Below are 18,807 nucleotides of genomic sequence, written 5' to 3' on the forward strand. Positions count from 1 at the left end.
ATTGTTTGTTTCTAGAACCTTCCAAAACAATTATATTGAAGACAGGGTTAGTTTTCATTTTAGTTTGGCACTGACAGTTGTAGGGTCCAGAAATTGTAAGTTCGTTTCCTTGGGGCATAAAATAAGAAAAAGTTTTTTACAGTATCCAAGCTTGCGTTTTTTAATTCGTCAATTAATCTGTCTGTGTGATATTGGTTTTACATGTGCTTTTAAGACTTGAATGAGGCATAGCCAATTCTCGTGGTGTATGTGGAGATGTGGAAGTGCAATTGCATGTGCTATAATGACTGGTTTCAAATATTGGTGAGTTTAATTATCATAATACGAAAATAAGTTGGAATATAATTTTGTTTTATAATCCATTGAAAAAATAAAACGTAGAAGCAATAAAATATAAATTCCATCCAATGCAATCATAAATCTCTAGGGGACAACAATAAATAGAGATAAATACGAAAATAACTTGTAATTGATAAATATACTATTATATAAATGGATCAAAGTAAAACTATTGAAGATTCATTTAAAATTACTGAGAAAAAATTTAATATACAACATTTTTTTATTTTATTTCTATTTTATGCTCTTTATTTTATTATTACCCTTGTTCTCTTTATTAAAGAAATCTTTAAATAGACTTGAAATGTGTCTAATGCAAAAAGAAGGCTTACGTTAATTGATCTATTATTAATACCACATCAATGTATTGTTTTGTAGCTAACTACATTTATCGCTGTGGTCCTTTGTTGTCACCCTAATTGTGTAGTTAATGTCTTGATGTTTTTAATTTGCATGCTATGTAGTTTGTTAAAGGTTGTGTGTTGATGATAAGAGTTAAGTTTGTGGGAGAGTATAGTACTGTTTTGTATAATCACTGTATTTGTAATTTTAAAAGGATTCTAAAAGTTTTGTTATGCATTGATTACCCTCCAAGTTGTTTTGTCTTTTAAACATTTTGATAGCTTTATGATTTTACTGCTTTACAAATTTTTGGCTTCATGGTAATGTATGGTTTTATTTTTAAAAAATCATTTTATTTTGTAGAAAAATCTTTATTCTAAAGTCTAGTCAATTAATTAAATTTTGTTGTGTATTCAGAAGTCGATAAGGCCCATGGAAAGTCCACTTAAGCAAAAAAAATAAGGTAATTTGTATGTACTTTGTTTTAAAAAAATATAATTGACTTTGCAATAGCGAAAGACAGACACACAGAAATTATTATAAGAGATATATTAGAAAACTAGGTTATTTTGGTTTGGGATACTAAATTGCAACATACTTTATCACAGCAAAATATTTATAAGGGACTCATCAAGGAGTTCCTTAGAATCTTTTGGTCAAGCTATTTTAACCTAAATTTCCCAATGGCAGGAAAGTTTCAGATACCATACATACTCAAACATTTTTATCTATTTCTGACTGGGTTTTATTCTAGTCTTATAGCAACAAAATTTATAGAGACATTTCCAATCGTCACATTTCAGATCAAACGTTTGTGGTTGAAGAGTGACCTTTACGTTTTGGTTTAAAAAGCAGCTGCTCAGCTTTACTCATATTTAAATTATTATTTTTTTTAAAAAATAGGAGGGGGTGTTCTGGGTTGGGGTCTGACTCAATAAATAGATAGGGGGAGGCTTATTCAAGTTGTGTGGTCTATCGAACAGAGGTGCTATTTAAGTAAATAAAATATGTATTAGCATGACCATGAAGATGTCATACAATTAAAAGGTTGGAGTAATTAATGTCCGGATTTAATAGTAATAATAGTTATGTGCTGTTTAACATTAAACTGATAAAATTGACAGTGAAAGCAAATTAAGTTACAAGGAAAATACGTGTTATTAAAAAAGTTTTTGATGTAGTTGGATGTATAATATTCTTCTTGTTAGGATTGTTTTTTGATCGTTATATCGTTTCAATGCCACTATAATTGTCGCTTGCTTTTAGCTTGTCGACTCTCATGTTTTTTTCTCAACATTCTAATTTTTATAAATATTTAATATATTTTAGTTAATTAATTATTTATTTATTTTTACACCTATATTATCATTTTTCTGAAATTTTTTTCAATAAACTTGTGAAAATAGTGTTTTCAATCAGTTCGTAACAGGCTATAACCAAAATTTGTTTCTATATTTTGTTTCATTATGTGCTAAGATTAGTTGTTTTTATTTTTACTTTTATTGATTGAATACTTTAATTTGTTTATTATACATATCTTGTGCATACTTATTTTTGTGTCTTTATTCTCAGCAAACAAGAACAGTCTTTTATGTTTTATGAATGACAACTAGATAAATTTTAAATGCAAGTTTTGCTTTTTTTTTGCTTTTATTTATTTGCTTATTTGTTTATTTTTTGATATATTATGATCTCAGGGATGCTTTTCGTCTTTATTTTTTCAAAGAAAAGCAGGACTTATCTTTATAAAGAACAAGTATAAATTTAAATTGCAAGTCCTTTCATTTGCACCTGTTAATCAAATAACATTAATTTATTGTCAATAACTTAAATTTTAAGTTATTAAGTTCACGTCTAGTTGTAAAATATATAAAGTTGTTAAAATGTTTAAACATTATTTTAACTTGATTTTACAAGAGGGTTGATAGATATATAGACCTTAGTTAACAACTATTTTGTTTTTTGTATTACTGGCTGGTTTATGTTACACTTTGAAATATAAATCCCAAAGTCAAAAGTACAGGCCGAGCTGGCAAAAAAAAAAAAAAACAGAACGAATTTGAATTCTTGATAATGTGACTGAAAATGGAAATATGGTTTTAGGTAAGCTTGGAAATCTGTTTTTTACTTGTTTACGTTGTTGCGGTATCATTTCAAGCCGGTTAGTATGGCTTCATATTCAAAAGTAAGGGCAATTTTCCTGCTGTTCTTTTGTTGTTTTCTATGTTATTGCACACTTGTGTGATGGACTATGGCTGTCGACAGACATACAGCTAGTTTTCTATATATTATTTCCATCGTTAGATTAAAACTAATTTGATTTAAAATAATATTCTTTTTTTTATATATTTACAAAATTAAAATTTATTTCATTGCAATTGTTTCCATTTGTGCCAATAATTGAATATAGAATTGAATACAGAATATATAGAAATATATAGAATATATAAAAAAGACATTTGAATATTTTCTTTGGTGGGAGTAAACTCGAAAAGATCGGCATTTTTTTACATTCTAAGTTATGTAGAATAATATAGAAATTATAAGAGGCTCATAAGAAGTTTTCTACTGGAATTGCTTATATCAATTTTCATGGTACAAAAATATGCACGAAACAACACCTAATGCCAATGAAAGTAGTCATGGATGTTTATCAAAAATAACAAACACTATTATCGGTTTTCTTGAAGATTCATTTGGCAAGTAAGTTTATACCTAACTAACAATAACAGGTTCAATTTGAATAATTCCAACCCAAAATTGATCTGATATGAGAGCATACAGCAGAGCATACAATGATTTATGATTCACCCTAGCAATCCACAATTTCATGTTGGCAATTAATTCTATTTAGACTAAATAAGGAAAATGCTCAGCAACCACTTTATGATCTTTATTAATTTTTGCATTTAAGGAATACTCTTGCCGATATAATCAGTATATATTTGGAATCAAGGCAATTGAAGGATTTTATAAACTTCGAAAAAAATGTCCTATACATAAATAAGCACACAGCTTAACTTAGACCTAAATATATCTCTTCAAAAACACAGAAGTTGATTTTGGGGGATCTCAATAATCATTTATAATCTTTACCTTGATTGCTAATTAACAGATGTCCCCTAAATAATGTTGTGGTCTAAATGATCAAATTTTTTAGGCTATGCATTGTATTGTAAGTTATTTTGTCATTTTATATAAAACAAATTCCAGCGTTTAGTTTGGTATTAAGTCCACTTTTTTTAAGGAATAATTTATTGCTTTCCTCCGTATATATTGTATACTCATAATTCTCAAGTTGTTGATTTTAAAAATTTGGTGAATTTTTATGTATTTTGTTTTAGATTTGGATTCATTGTCGGAACTCATCCTGTAAAGACTATACTAATTGCTGTTGTATTTGCTTTGTTATGTCTCGCTGGTCTGTTACGACACGAAGAAGAAAGCAGAGGTGAAAAACTGTGGATAGATCAAGATTCAACATTTATTGTCGACCAAACCTGGGTTTTGAAGCAGTTCCCTACAAAAATACGCTATACAAACTTAATTGTCAAAAGAAATGATGTTTTAACACCCCAAGGTTTGTTAGAGGTAAGCATGGTCGTGTTCTTGCTCTTTTTTTATAATCTGTGTCGATCTAAATGATGTTTCTTGAGGACTGTCTTATCTCATATCAAACAGTTTATGACACACTGTTTTGGGAGTTATTGTATACTTCTCTCATTATTAGTTTACCATAATAACTGCATGCAATGATCTTTTGTTAACAGAAAAACGTTTTTGTTTGCATGGAATGTAGTCAAATGCTGACATTAGTGTGTTTATGTCAAGTGTAGAAATTATTAACAGATCGTCAGCATTTTTAATCAGCTTCAAATTTGACTTCTGCATACATAGTTACATTTAAGAAAAAATCTTTTTTTGAAACAAGAAAAGTTATATACATCAATAGCAAAAATATTAAATTCTATTTTCGAAAATTTACAATGCTTTCATGTTTTAATTTTGTTAAAAACTTTCTTCAAGTAAATTATAAACTTGAAATAAAATGCTAAAAACGTATTCGCCACTTAAATTTGATAAGTCATGAAAAATATATTTTCTACACACAACATAGCTTTTTTCAGCAGGAGCGTGGTTCCTACAAGACTCCAAATATCATTATTGTCAACTAACGGGTAAACAGTAGCCTAATTTCAAATTTGTGTGTATTTTTTAAAGCTTCTAAAGATTGATAAGCTGATAAAAGATGTCTACAAAGATTCTAAAAACACTGGTTTACATTGGTCGAATATAAGTTACAAGTTAGTCAGTTATCTTTTTTTACCTTATTTTAACCTTATTTTAGTCTTATTTTAATCTTATTGACATTGTACTACTTTCATGTGACTATTTTCTCTATTTTCCATCTAACTTTTAAAAAGATTTAAGAAAAAAAAGTTTATATATAAACAGTAGTCATTGCAGCGATTTTTTAGGCCAAATAACTTGAATGGAATTCAATAATGTTTTTTTCTCCTTTCTACAACTAATTAAATTTTCCATATAAGAGCCAACCTATCCATTTTTGGAATATGCAAGTTGGTCATGTCATCAAAAATCCTTTCAAGCTTAACATCTATATAATACCTATACCTATCCAATCCACAGAACAGCGTTTTAAGCTCTACAACTAGTACTTGGAAGCATTATTGCTGATGTCATCAAAAAGTAAATTTTTTCACGTGATCACCTAATAATAACCAACTGGACAAATAACATATAAATCAGAAAGACTGGCCGCATTTTTAAAACGTTGATTGTTAACTTTTTCTTACATTTTTTTTTTGCTTTTTTAGTTCTCCTCCACAAACGTTGCTTCAATTTTTTTCTCCTAATGAAACTGTCATTGGATTGCTAACTAAAGATGATATAGTACAAACGTTGAACCAACCCTCTTTAATCAGGTTAGCATTTTTGGATATGAAAAGCTATGGCAAGTTGTTATGTGATGGGAAGTTCTATATATCTTTTTTAGCAGGTGCTGTGTTTACATTGAGAATAATCAAAAGGTACTCATCTGAACTATTGATGACAATTATTTACTTGTTCTGGATCGGGATGATGAAGATAATTGTAGATAACTTCTTCTTGTTTGTCTCACGTAGACTCGCTTTACAGCGCAAACCATGTCCCTGGAGCTACATGTTCATCTTTTTGCATCTCCAAGTGATTGCTTACATTTCCAGTTCGATTGGCTAGTAATTTCTCTCTGCTTCTTTTAGTTATGTTGAGGCACTTGTGAAAGGCTTCCACTTATCATTATGTTCTTAATAAAGGATGACGCTGAGTCCATTAAGTTCGCTAGTATCAACTCTAATTTTCGTTGCTTTTGTGATATATCTTCTAGTTTTTGATTATTCTGAATGTAAACACAACAGCGAATAGCAGCACACAAATCTTTGTGGAATTTTTCACGAGCTAGTAACAAGCCTCTGTTAAAATGATTTTTCTGAATTTTTTGATTTCTAGTTCTGGACTATACCTAACTTCTTGAAGAAAGTTTTGTGAAAATTTCTTTTGTAGTTACGCTTTACCGCAAAATGTTTGCAGTTTTCAGAAAAAACGTTTTCGAAATTCTCTTTAGCCATTTATATATGAAACATTGCAGGAAAAAACTTTTGCAGTTCACGACTGACCTTACTTTTGGCAGAAACTTCTGCGAATTAACAAAAAACCTCTACATTCGCAAAAGTTTCTTTTGCAGGCACGCCTTAACCTTAGAGTGGGTGAGAAAATATATTTATATATAAAATATATATAAATATATGAAGAAAATAAATTTTTTACACGTTTCCCAAATACCATTTTTTCTCTTCTTTAAACAAAAACATCATACCAACAGACAGAGAAATGATTCTTTTTTCAGCTTAGTCACAAATCAAAAGGAAAATGTGTCGCGATATTTGGGAGACATCACTGGGAACAGTACGCACAAGGTTGTCAAAGCTGGTGTAACAAAGTTGATTTATTTTTTGAAAAGAAACGATGTGTTAGATAGTAAAGGTGCATGGGTAAGTCTTTTCTTTATAGGGGTTGAACCTTCCTGTTATAGGCATATGTTTTCCTTTTATGGGCATATGTTTTCCTTTTATGATCATATGTTTTCCTTTTATGTATAGGTGTTTTATATTCTTTTTTTTTTTGTCTATCTATAGGATCTGAATTTCGGAATGTTGCTTGTACACTACGACAATAATTCTGATATATATTCCTCTTCTGATGAATAGCAACATCTTGCTCTTATTTGTATCCTCGTTAATTTTTTTTTTTTTTAATTTTTTCTGACTTGATGCCTTGTTTTTGAACTTTTATGCTTCAGAAAGATGACCTTGGATCCAGTTGGGAAAAACAGTTTGCAGTGGATCTTGCAGCAATGTCTTTTCCAGAATCTACAGTTTATTTTAGTACGAGAGAAAGGTAAATATTGTTGTTGTTATTCGCTATATGATACAGTAAGGCTACCCGAAGGTTTGCCAGTTTTTGGGATCGGTTTCATTCCTTACAGAAAAAGAAAAGAGCTTGAAATGATGATAGTTTTCGGAATCTTATGTTTAATCTATCCAGGATTGCAGACTGATACAGTAAATGGCATTCTGCTTTTATGTTTAGTTTGCTAAAGGCTGGCTTAGATGCTATTGGAAATGATTTCGGACTGTTATTTTCCGGTTATGCCCTTATTATTGCTTATATCATGTTTCAACTTGGTAAATTCTCGAGGTTGCAACATAAGGTTAGTATTATGCATAATGTAAACGTGTAAATGTTTTCTCTACCAGATGATAAAACCCAGGGAAGGGTTGAAATTGTACCTTTATGACTTTACTTTGTATAAAAACAATATGAGATCTCGCCTCTTATGTTATGAAAGTCCTATGCCGTAATGATTTGAATTAGCACTCAACATCTTTCAACTGCCTCTTTTAAGTAAATGCATAGGTAGCTTTTCATGGATCTGATTTGATAATTACTCGGAATAAGATTTCAAATCACTATGAAATATTTTTTGTGTTTGCATGGAGTTTTTCATATTGGGCTTGTGTGAACTGCACATGCGCCATAACTTTGTATTCATGCGCAATAGTTTCATTTCGGTAAATCGTGTTTGCATGAATCTTTTTAAGAGGCGAAATAAAAATCATGGAAACATTTATATAAAATAGACAGGGGACTGAAATGAAATTTTCACTTCGCCCCCGTAATGAAACTTCATGTAAAGGCTGCCATGAGGAGTGCTTGGTAGAATGTTATGTAATTCAGAATGGGTTTATTTAAATTATTTAAAAAAAAACACATTTCCAATAGCATAAAACATTATTTTTATTTTATTTTTTTATAAATTAGGGACTTCTCATATAATTCCTAATTTAAGTGTACGTTTTTAAACTGCTTCAAACATGAAAAACGTGGAAGGTTTATCAATATTCTATATTTTTTAGGTGTGGCTTGCAATTACAGGTGTGTTATGCGTTGGTCTTGCTGTAGGTGTATCATATGGTCTATGTGCAGCTGCTGGAGTAAAGTATGGTCCTGTGCATTCAGTACTGCCATTTTTATTACTTGGTATGCAATTCATGTAACAATTTTTTTCTTTGTTTTTTTTGCTGGTGGTGTCGATGTCGTCGTCGTTGTTGTCGTTGTTGTTGGATTCGGTGTTGTCGTTGTCGTTGTTGTTGGTGTCGGTGTTGTCGTTGTCGTTGTTGTTGTCCTTGTAGGTGTCGTTGTCCTTGAAGGTGTCGTTGTCCTTGTAGGTGTCGTTGTTTTTGTTGTTGTTCCTTTTATTTCTTTTTTTGCCAACTCTTTTAGGTATTGGTGTCGATGATATATTTGTTATTATTCAAACATGGGACAACCGAGCAGGTTCAATGGACGATGATGAACCTATTGCTAAGAAAATTTCAAGAACAATGAGGCACGCGGTAAGACTTTCTGTTTTTTCTGATACTGTGTATCGAATGTATGAAGTGTTGTGACACCTTGTTTCTCATTGATGTTTTAGATTATAAAGTAGTTTTAAATCATTTTAGGGCGTAGCTATAACTGTTACCTCTTTTACGGATGTGTGCGCGTTTTTAATTGGTGCAACTACGGTAAGTTAGCTGATGTGTTACTTGTATGATTGTGTTTTGGTTTGTCTTTAAGTGAAATAACTCCATAGTTTAAAACAGCGCAGTATTGAAGTTTCGTAGTGACAAAAATAATGACACAGTGTTTGAATGAAGGTGTAGTTGAATGAGGTAAATTTGAAAGGTTGAAGTTTTTAACTCGGCAGAATCATACTGTGGAAAAATGATGACGAAAAACTGTTGGTACACGAAGAGTAGAATTCTTTTTTTTTTGGTTGCGGATATTTTTCAGGTCTTAACTAGAATATTTTTTGTTGTTTGTAACTCTTTTTCTCGTTTGTTTAAACATTACTAAGACTAACATGGCACACCTGTCAAACATCTGTATTATTTTCTTACCAGGTTGCGATACCATCAAATGATTTCACCTAAGTTCTACTATCTTGATTATTAGTTTGATTTCAGTTTTCTTCTGTTCAGCTGAAAAAGTGAAGTAATGGAACTTTTTATTTAGGTATTACCTGCATTAAGATGGTTTTGTATATACGCTGGTGTAGGTTGGTATTTTCTTGCTGTCAGAACTTATAGTTTAGACCTGACTACCCCAGAACTCATAATTTAGACCTGACTACCCCATAACTTATAGCAAGGGCGCAGAGGAGAGTTCCCTAATCAAAGACCTGTAAAAAAGGTGTCAATACTTGGCACAGAACTTTGTTTAACCGTATATATTTCTTGTAGGTATTTTGATGCTATATATATTCGCCACCTCATTCTTTGTTGCTTTTCTCGCCATTGACGCCAAAAGGTATGTCATTTATCGTTTCAATTTTACTCCTTATGTTTATCTTTTATTCTTTTTCTTATTATAATGTAACGAGAGTTCTATATTTGCATAAACTAACTATGCGCAACTTTATTCTGGGTCCCAGCAGAGTAGATAGTTTGCGAACCCGTGGTTAAATCTCTTTCCTCCAAGATAAATCCAAACGTCTAGTTGCGTTTCTCTGTTCAAAATGGTTGCCCCGCAGCTTTACTTCGGCACCCCCGCGGAATAACTCCACTTTGTGCTTACATGCAAAAATGCACGAAATGCCAATTTGAGCAATATGTACGACGGAACCCCTGTCTGACTAATTTGATTAGTTGATGTTAACAGGCGGACAAAATGCTCAAAAAACTGATGCAAGAAATATGAATGACGGAACCAATATTTGATTAATTTCATTACTTGAAGTTAACAGTCGCACAAAATACTGATGCGGGGAAATATCAACGACGGAACACTTGTATGAGTAAATTCATTACTCCATGTTAACAGGCGGACAAGTGCATGAAAACCGGAAAACCTGCGGATTCTTCCATTGGCTAAGGAATAGTAATTTCTTATTTCATTAGAAATGCTAACATAATTTCGAAACGCAAATAACCATGTTAACAACTTATTTAGAATCATCGACTGAATGCGAACCGGCTTTTTTGGCAGTTATACGCAGTCATGTTTAGCAAGTGTCTTAATCACAGCTACGTATAACAGTGTCTACAAGCAAAAGTTGTTATTCTGTATAAACGTTGAGAATAATTGTAATAAGTGCCTCTGAAAGTCATTTTTAAAAAACATGAGAGAAAGGGGCAACTCTCTATAGGGTTAAAACCTTGCCTACTCAAAAAAGAGGCAGCAGAACATATACTCATCATTATTTTATTTTAGACAGCGCATGCGTCGTGAGGCATGTTGCTATGTCAAACTTTCTGACACGTGGCAACCTCTGGAATGTTCGAAGGCGTTTTATCTTCGCCAAATGATTAATTTTTGTAGTAAAGGTCTGTTAAGCATCCCTGGTAAGGTAAGAGTAACAACTTTTTTTTGTTTTTATTTCAAGTCTAATACTAACTTTTATGCTCTATATGTCTTCTAGAGAACTTCATTTAGGCAAAGATTAGTTCTCATTATTATTATAAAACTAGTCGTTGCCTGTGGAAAAATCCACGGGTTCGCCCGTCCTTTATATTTACCCGTCGCAACAAAGTGGATAAAAATATATCGCATTTGGTATTGGTGCGCATTTTAAAATTTTCGTGATTCCGTTGCGGGACGCGGCTTTCGCGGCCCCACAGACAAAACACGGCTATTATTAAAGAGATGGACCACTCCTATTTTGAAAGCGTAGCAATTCGTATTTTTTAAAACAATAGAATTATGTATAATGTTTTTCCAAAAATATAAATTTTCTTATTTTTAAAATGTGCAAAGTACAATTTTGTATTTTTAAATATAAATAATACGAAATTCGTATTTTGAAAACTATGAATCACAAAGCGTTAGGTTTTCCTGGAGAACATCTATTTTATGACCTTAGCTCTATTTCTATCGGGTCTTTTCTTTGTCTGATATCCTGGGGAGGTAGAGCGGATTAGAACCCCTTTATTACGCAAGATTGTTTTAAAATATTTTGATAATCACAAAATATGATGAGCAGTAACTATGTGGTTTCTGTGATGAGAAAATGAGTCTATTTAATTTTTGCTAAAAATGTTTTAAAAAGAAGATTTCTTTTTCGCTAACTTCTCGAATTATGCGAATACCCAGGTCGTAAAAAAATTTTACCGGACTAATTTTCACAAAATTTATCGAATCTTGCAAAATTGGCGGAAATTGGTCCCTTAGGTAATACCGATAAATTAGATAATGTGAACTGCTTCTATTAGACTTATGCTAAGATCTTTATCTTTGAAACGAGGCTCAATCTTTGAAACGAGGCTTCTGTTTTCAGGTTGTGATCATTTTACTCACTTGCACGTTGTTAGGATTTGGAATTTATGGTTTGTTCCAATTGAATCAAGATTTTGATCCTGACTGGTTTCTACCTAGAGATAGCGACGAAGTAAAATATCGCAACGCTCATAGACAGGTTTACTTGTTTGTTTGGTTGTTTGTTTGCTGTTTGTTTGTTTGTTTGCTGTTTTTCTAATCCAGGTCTTTACTAGAAGCATCCACACACGCAATTTGAATGGGTCAACGCTTAATTGTTGCTGATGTCAGCATGGCTCTTTTTCCCAATCTTCAAAGCTTTTAAAATTGGGGGATAGGGCGACTCGTACATATATTTACGATTTTTTATTTACGAAATCTTTTATTTTTTAGTACTTTCCCTCTTTTGGAATTCATTCTGCAGTTTACATCGGAGAAATTGATTACTTTCAAGAGCAACAACAACTGCATAAATTATACACTAATATCAAAGCAGAGTCGAGTATTTTACCCTCTACGGTGAAGAGTTGGTATGAGGACTTCATCGCTTCGGTTAAAAGTGATCCTTCAAAAATATCAAGCATAAAGAATGGTAGTACTTTACTTTTGGATATTCAAATCTTGTTTTTTTCTAAATGCACAAGAAATCACGCTGCCGTAGCACTCCTCTTAGGGGGAGAGCGGTGTTGTGGACGTCAAACCACAGGAGAGCACGCTGTTCTTTTTCTCGGGAGAAGCGCTGTGGACACTGTCAACGCACAATATTCGAACCTTGTTTTGTTTTTTTGATCCTGTACTCCGCATATATGTCAGAACTAGGTCAAAATAGCGACATGCCATCTATTAGCCATACTGTCTGGCCACTCGATTTAAAAATACTGGCCCATGTGAAAGCGAATTTTTTCTTTCCGACACTGTCCAGCACCGTCATCGTTAAACCAACAAGAGCAACCACAAGCCGTCGCCTCAGCCGGTTCTTTTTCCTTAATATGCGTTTTGTTTTCTGTGTAAGCTTTAAAACTTATAATGGATTACAAATTATTTACCCCCGTGTTTTTAAATTCGTAGTTTAAATAATAGCATATCCAGCAAAGGTTTTTGAAACCTGGACAAATTAAAATACACACGGTACGGTTTTTATACCAAGTTTAGTCGTGCGAGACAGGTGTATATATTGAGGCATGTTGTGGAAGTGTGTATCGTTATTGCCGTGAATTTTTTTTAGAGCTAGATTTGGTGACTTTTTTTAAATTTCTATTTCTCTGTTTTAGATACGATACCAAACAAAGAAGTGTTCTATAGTTACTTGAAATCGTACCTGGACAGCAGTAAAAAAGTAACTGGTGCCAACGTCGTGTATAAGGGGCTTAACAATTCTGTTAAAATAAAGGTACATTAATGCGTTGATCAACGTATTTCTAATTTCATTGTCTATAGGCTCTTGTTTTTTAGAACTTGACATCTTTTGTAAGTTCTTCGTCATTTCAAAAATGAAAAATTTAAAGTGGGCCCTATACTGACAAAAGGACGCCTTATCAGAATTAAAAAAGTGACCAGAAAGTGGCAATCACCCCCCCCCCCCCTATCCACCTACTCTCTCCACCTACTCTCAACTATCACCTCTTATTAGGGACTCTCCCCATCTTAAACTCGCAATGGACGGAAAATTTATTCGAGATGAAGAAAGGTAGAGATGGGGAAAGATAATTAGCTTGAAAACGACAGAAACGGGCCAAGGTGCATCTTAAAGGTAGAGAAGTGCAGTCTAGAGGGTGTTCGAGACAGACAGACAGAATTAACTCTAATTTCACCCGCAAAAAAACCGACTAATATGTCATGCACAGTTGTAAATTCTTATCAAGCTTAAAAAAAAAAGGCTTCGCTTACGGTGAAGCACTATGTTACATATTCCACACTTTACCTAAATTTTATAATTGCTTTTAGTGAAACATTAGCACTGCTTATGGGAGAGTGGCATATAAATTTAACTAGTTTTTTAAATTTAATTATAGGCTTCAAAGTTTCTAATGACTCATGCGGATATAGAAGGAACCAATAATCAAATCAACGCTATGGACAGTATAAGGGATGTAGTTTCCAGTGTTCATTTTCAAACAGGTCCACCTGCTTTTGCATATGGTGCTAATTACATACAATGGGAAACAAACAGAGTACGTTGAGGTCATTGTCGTCCCCAGAGCTCTTTAAGATTAAAACTGTCTACTTTCGAGATTTATCTCAAAGAGCTCTGGGGTCGAAAATGGATTGAGGTTTTATTTATTTATTTGATCGCCTCAAAAGCGTCTACATCCGTGCTAAGAAGAAATTTCTAATTTATATTACTTCGCTACTTTCTGACGTTAACGTTCACGCTAATTTTGAACGCGACAAACGCAAGTTAAATCGAACTATCGCTTAGTGTAAAGCAAGCTTTAACATGGCCGGGGAAACCAGAAGCATAGGCTCTTTTTACACTTTCTATTTTTTTATATAGGAACGACTTAGCGACAGCAGCTACTGCGTTACATTTTTGTACCTAAAAGTTTTATTGTTTTTGTGGGCAAGCTTTAAATATCCTAAAAATGGTAGTTAAAAACCTTTAAATAACATCTAACAATTAGCGAAAAAAATAAAAAACCTCGAAATAGTTATAGTCACATAAGGGAGGACAGTTTCGTGGGAAAAAGGTTTCGCGGGAAAGAAGTTTCGCGTTTTCGCGTTTTTTAGCCATTTACGCGAAAGTAAATACTTGCAAAAATTGAAAGAAAAAATCCCAAATTTCATAAAAAAGTTCATACGTATTTTTTTTTTTTTCGACAAGTATTATATCAGTCTAAATCAATATTATTAAATTTGGATGTTTTTCTTTTCAAATTTAATAATTTTTTAATAAGAAAGACAAATTTATGTTTGATGTAAACAAATCTCTGTTTTATTTGTCAAAATTCCAAAATATTTATGGAAAAAAATGTACAAAATCCGAAAATCGCAATAGATTATCCCACCCGAAATTCACTTTTCAAGTTGAACACGAAAGGTTATGTTACACGAAATAAATTTACTCACTCATTCTCGAAAGTAAAAACCCTAAAATTTGCGTTTTTTTTCTTATGCGAACTTTGTTCCTGTGCTGCGAAGTAAGAAAAGTTTTGTGGTTATTTCTGAATGATTATTTCTGAATAATTATTTCTTTTTTAGTTGTGTGAATATTTATTTAGACGTGATTTTTAACCTGCTCCACGTCATCTTTGATTTTTCTTAGATTATTGGTCAGGAATTGGTACGAAATCTGTCACTGGCATCGGCTTGTGTGTTTTTAGTGACTCTTCTTCTTATTGCGAATCTTTGGACTTCATTATTAGTGCTAGTATGTGTGGCCTGTACTTTGGTAAGTGCGGTGTGTTTGTGAAATTCTTAAAAGCACAATTTTTTTATTCTCTAAAAATGCATGATGATCGCTTGTTGAACAACGAGAGGGAATATTTCAGCAATATTTTGATACAAGCTTGCTGATGTTTGAGTTCATCAAAATAGCTACACTCCTTATTTTTGAAGCCGTTTGCTTTGACTCTATCTACCATTTCTTATAATTTGAACTACGTTATTTACTAAGACTGATATGAAATGTATTTCGAGCCCCTTCAACCTTCCCTAATGTCTTATTTTTTCTCAAACTCTCTAGCTAGCGTTAACATGAAGTTAAAAAACCTCCAAATCTCTTCATTTTATGTCAAACTCTTCAATAAGAACCACTCAATTTGGAGTTGAAGACTACCACAACTCTCTTCAAAAGAAACACTTTTTTTCTGCGCTAATTCGTTTACAAATTTCGTGTAGGTTGATATTTGTGGTTTCATGTATTTCTGGGATCTCAGCATCGACACGATTATCTCGACCATCTTGGTGATTGCACTTGGTTTCGCCGTTGATTATGCTGCTCATATTGGACATGCTTTTATGGCCGCACGTAAAGGAAGTAGAAATGGTACGTATCCTTGTCAGTTAATTAAAGAATGTGAGGATCAATGCACGCCCTTTGTGCTTGTTGCTCTCTGCATCTATGCCGAGAATATTTGTTTACCGTCCGAGCAAATTTTGTGTGCGCCACTAAAATTTAAAAAATTATCAAGCCGTTTCGTAGCTTTTTAATTCCAAAGTTATCATGTTGAATGAGTTAGTTAGAAGGTATATACCGAGAACGCATTAAATGCTAACCGAACAGTCAATTTCAACGCATTCAGATGTACCAGCTAAGGCTATTACCTGAACTGTCTTTTTTGTTTAGATCGTGCCAGAGAAGCAGTAGTTGAGATAGGTCCAGCTGTGTTTAATGGAGGTATAAGTACCTTCCTGGCCTTCTGTTTGCTGGCTGTTTCTGAATCGTATGCTTTCCAAACCTTTTTCAAGGTATGAATTTTTATAAATTTGCGGCCAACTAATCATGCAGAGAATATTTGTTTACTTATTATCTAAAGCTAAATGTCGCGGCGTGTTTTCACCATATATAGTAGCCGCTAAATGACGCGTACTCGCTTTCGGTTTGCTGCATGACGCTACGGCAAGTGTTTGCTGCATGACGCTACGGCAAGTTTGGATCGAATCCAAACTGGCTAAAGCGATCTGAAAAGAGCATTTTTCTTTGTTATTCTGGAATCACCTGTTTTTTTCTATTTTATTTAAAAATTAAATGAAGTATTTTACAATGTAAAAGTCACGCGCCGCAAGAAACTGCGTGTTCGGTGTAAATGTAACTTAGGGAATTAACTTTCGCGAGAACTAATTTTTAATGGGTTAATTCTAATGAATTTCGATCCTCTACACTTTTATAAATGCATGTCCAACACCATTATAATTTGCCCGACGATGGGTCTCTTACAATGTCGCCTACAAATCTATCATGTTGAAGTATTGATAAACACATGGTACCTTGTATTTGTATTTGTCTTTAATATCCCAGGCATTTGCAGTAAATGATTTAAATTACTCAATTTGGAATGATGCTGCAAGTTAAAGGTTGCTGACATTCATTAATTCTGGAATAGTATCTAAATTTTTTTTTAAGCAAAAGTTTTTGTAGCCTCCTGGGAATAGAGATTAATGTCTCGCTTACTTTTTCAGGTGTTCTTTCTCGTGGTGACGATTGGTTTGTGGCATGGTCTGGTATTTTTACCTGTTTTGTTGGGAATCGCAGGCCCAAAACCGTATAGTACAAGCATAGAGACTGGTGAAGAAGTGGCTGTATCACATGATAACGGAAAGGTTGACGCAAATAAAAAGACGCATTATGAGATGAATAAAAACAGTAAGTGGTATAATACGGACTGTAGTCTCTGTAAGAAACGCCTTTTTACTCCTAAATACACTCTTTTAAAACGCGTGTTTTCATGAAAATCATTTAGTCCATTTTTTTTAGTGGCTATCGACAACACGTCTTATATGGCAACATGATCGGGAAAAGACTTAAAAAAGGATTTGCTATTTGCATGTTTTAATTTGTTTGAAGACTATTTTCACAGTTGTAAATAGTTAAGGCTTGTCTCCGCTTAACGGAATATATTATGCGGAATTAACTTAAGCGTTTTGATTGGATGGCGGAAATTTCCACCGATAAAAAGTAAAATTAATTTCTAACGGAAATTTCCTCTACACCAATCGGAATCGTTGTATAATGCGCTCAGTACGGAACATTCTTTCCAGGGAAATTGGGAGTTGAAAGAATTGTAGGTGTGGTCTACTACAAAATATAATGGAAGAAAGTCTTCATATCGACCGTGCACCTTGTTTAAAATGCAAAATGTCTACAAGAATGTAATCATTTTAAGCAACAGGCTTGGACACCGTGTGGTCAGTAAGCAAAAAATGTATAAGACAAAGGGAAAAGACACTATTAACCAAATAAATGCTTAACAGTACGCTATAATTTTTATTTTCATTTTCTTTAAATTAGCTATCCGTCTGATCCAAATAACACCTAAAAAAAGAAACAATGTTAAAAATTTGTAAAATGTCAGGCTGGCTTTTCTACGATCAGGACTTGCCAGCATTTGTCAGCTCAAATGCATAATTATGAGAAAGTGATGGACACATTAATTAAGCTTAAATTCTCATAATAACCAATTCATCTGATTCTTGGAAAAACAATTACAATTAGCTACATTGTTATATAGTATATGAGATTATATTTTTCGTTTGACTTTAATGAGAGTGTGTTGGCCGACCAGCACTCAGGGCCATGTTTCTTTAACATTTGCACCACGTGACTTTAATTGGAATGTTTTGGCCAACCAGCACTCAGCGTCGCGTTTATTTAACATTTGCACCACGTGACATTAAGGAGATTGTATTGGCCAACCAACACTTCGCGTCCCGTTTCCTTTTTACATTTGCACCACGTGACTTTAACCCCACGTGTGAAAACAATTTTTTACATTTTTAACTAATTTCAATTATGTTTACGTGTTGTTTGTTGGATACTAATTGTTTACATATATATATTTATTTATTTATTTTTGTGTTTAAGGGATTTTTTGTAATTACATAGTGAAAAAAGATAATTTTTTAACAAGTATTTCTCCGCAGTTAAATGTCTGTACAACTCGAAGCATTTTTGTTTGTTGAAGAAATATGTTTTACAATAATTATCACAACCTCGTTCCCAGGGCTTTTTGTCTATTTTTGACACTGGGCGGCGAGACGAACTATATTTGAAACACCGGCCAAACGTCAAAAACTTTCAATATGCCCTCGGAACAAGGTTGTAATTATCAACCTTATCCCCAGGACATCTTGCGATGTTTGCTTTTATATAAGGGCCTCTGGTAAAGAGGTTAAATCATTTAGTCACAAATTACAGGTTTTGTTTAATTACCTTAATTGCTTTGTATCCAAAAATTAATTTCACGAATGTTCGTTCTGAAGATATCTTTTAATTTTCTTATAACGAGACGGCGCGAAGATGTAAGAAGACGTAAGAGGCCCTGAGTACAAGGTTGGGATAATTCCTGTTCTGAAACAACCAAAAAAATTGAAACAAAATAGTCCCTAACGGAAAAACTGTGCTATTGTTATCACATGCTAAGGTGAAGGTATTTCTGGCCCAACCTCGTTTCCATACTTCAAATTTGAGTCTTCAAGAAACTTTAAAGTAAGGTAAAAACGCAAACGTGATGATAATAATTCTAAACATTGACATTTTTTCTAATAAAATAAATGAAACCGCCAGATCTGGACATTTTAATATTGATGTAATTCGATCTGACCGCTTTAAAG

The 18,807-nt window shown here is 33.0% G+C and overlaps 1 protein-coding gene across 1 annotated transcript; it reads left to right on the top strand.

The window, feature by feature from the left end:
• Positions 1-3,069: 3,069 nt before the first annotated feature.
• LOC130630432 (patched domain-containing protein 3-like) lies at positions 3,070-18,106 on the top strand. Its single transcript, XM_057443921.1, has 22 exons — positions 3,070-3,384; positions 4,026-4,272; positions 4,903-4,985; positions 5,520-5,627; positions 6,590-6,734; positions 7,043-7,140; positions 7,333-7,453; positions 8,160-8,283; positions 8,527-8,639; positions 8,748-8,810; positions 9,301-9,343; positions 9,528-9,594; positions 10,498-10,633; positions 11,561-11,698; positions 11,932-12,130; positions 12,810-12,928; positions 13,551-13,709; positions 14,801-14,926; positions 15,376-15,523; positions 15,824-15,945; positions 16,657-16,840; positions 16,952-18,106. The coding sequence occupies exons 1-22, from the start codon at positions 3,287-3,289 to the stop codon at positions 16,984-16,986; spliced, it is 2,676 nt and encodes an 891-aa protein (XP_057299904.1). The 5' UTR covers positions 3,070-3,286; the 3' UTR covers positions 16,987-18,106.
• The last annotated feature ends 701 nt before the right edge of the window (positions 18,107-18,807 follow it).

Source organism: Hydractinia symbiolongicarpus, chromosome 2 (assembly GCF_029227915.1).
Source record: "Hydractinia symbiolongicarpus strain clone_291-10 chromosome 2, HSymV2.1, whole genome shotgun sequence".
Lineage (NCBI taxonomy): Eukaryota > Metazoa > Cnidaria > Hydrozoa > Anthoathecata > Hydractiniidae > Hydractinia > Hydractinia symbiolongicarpus.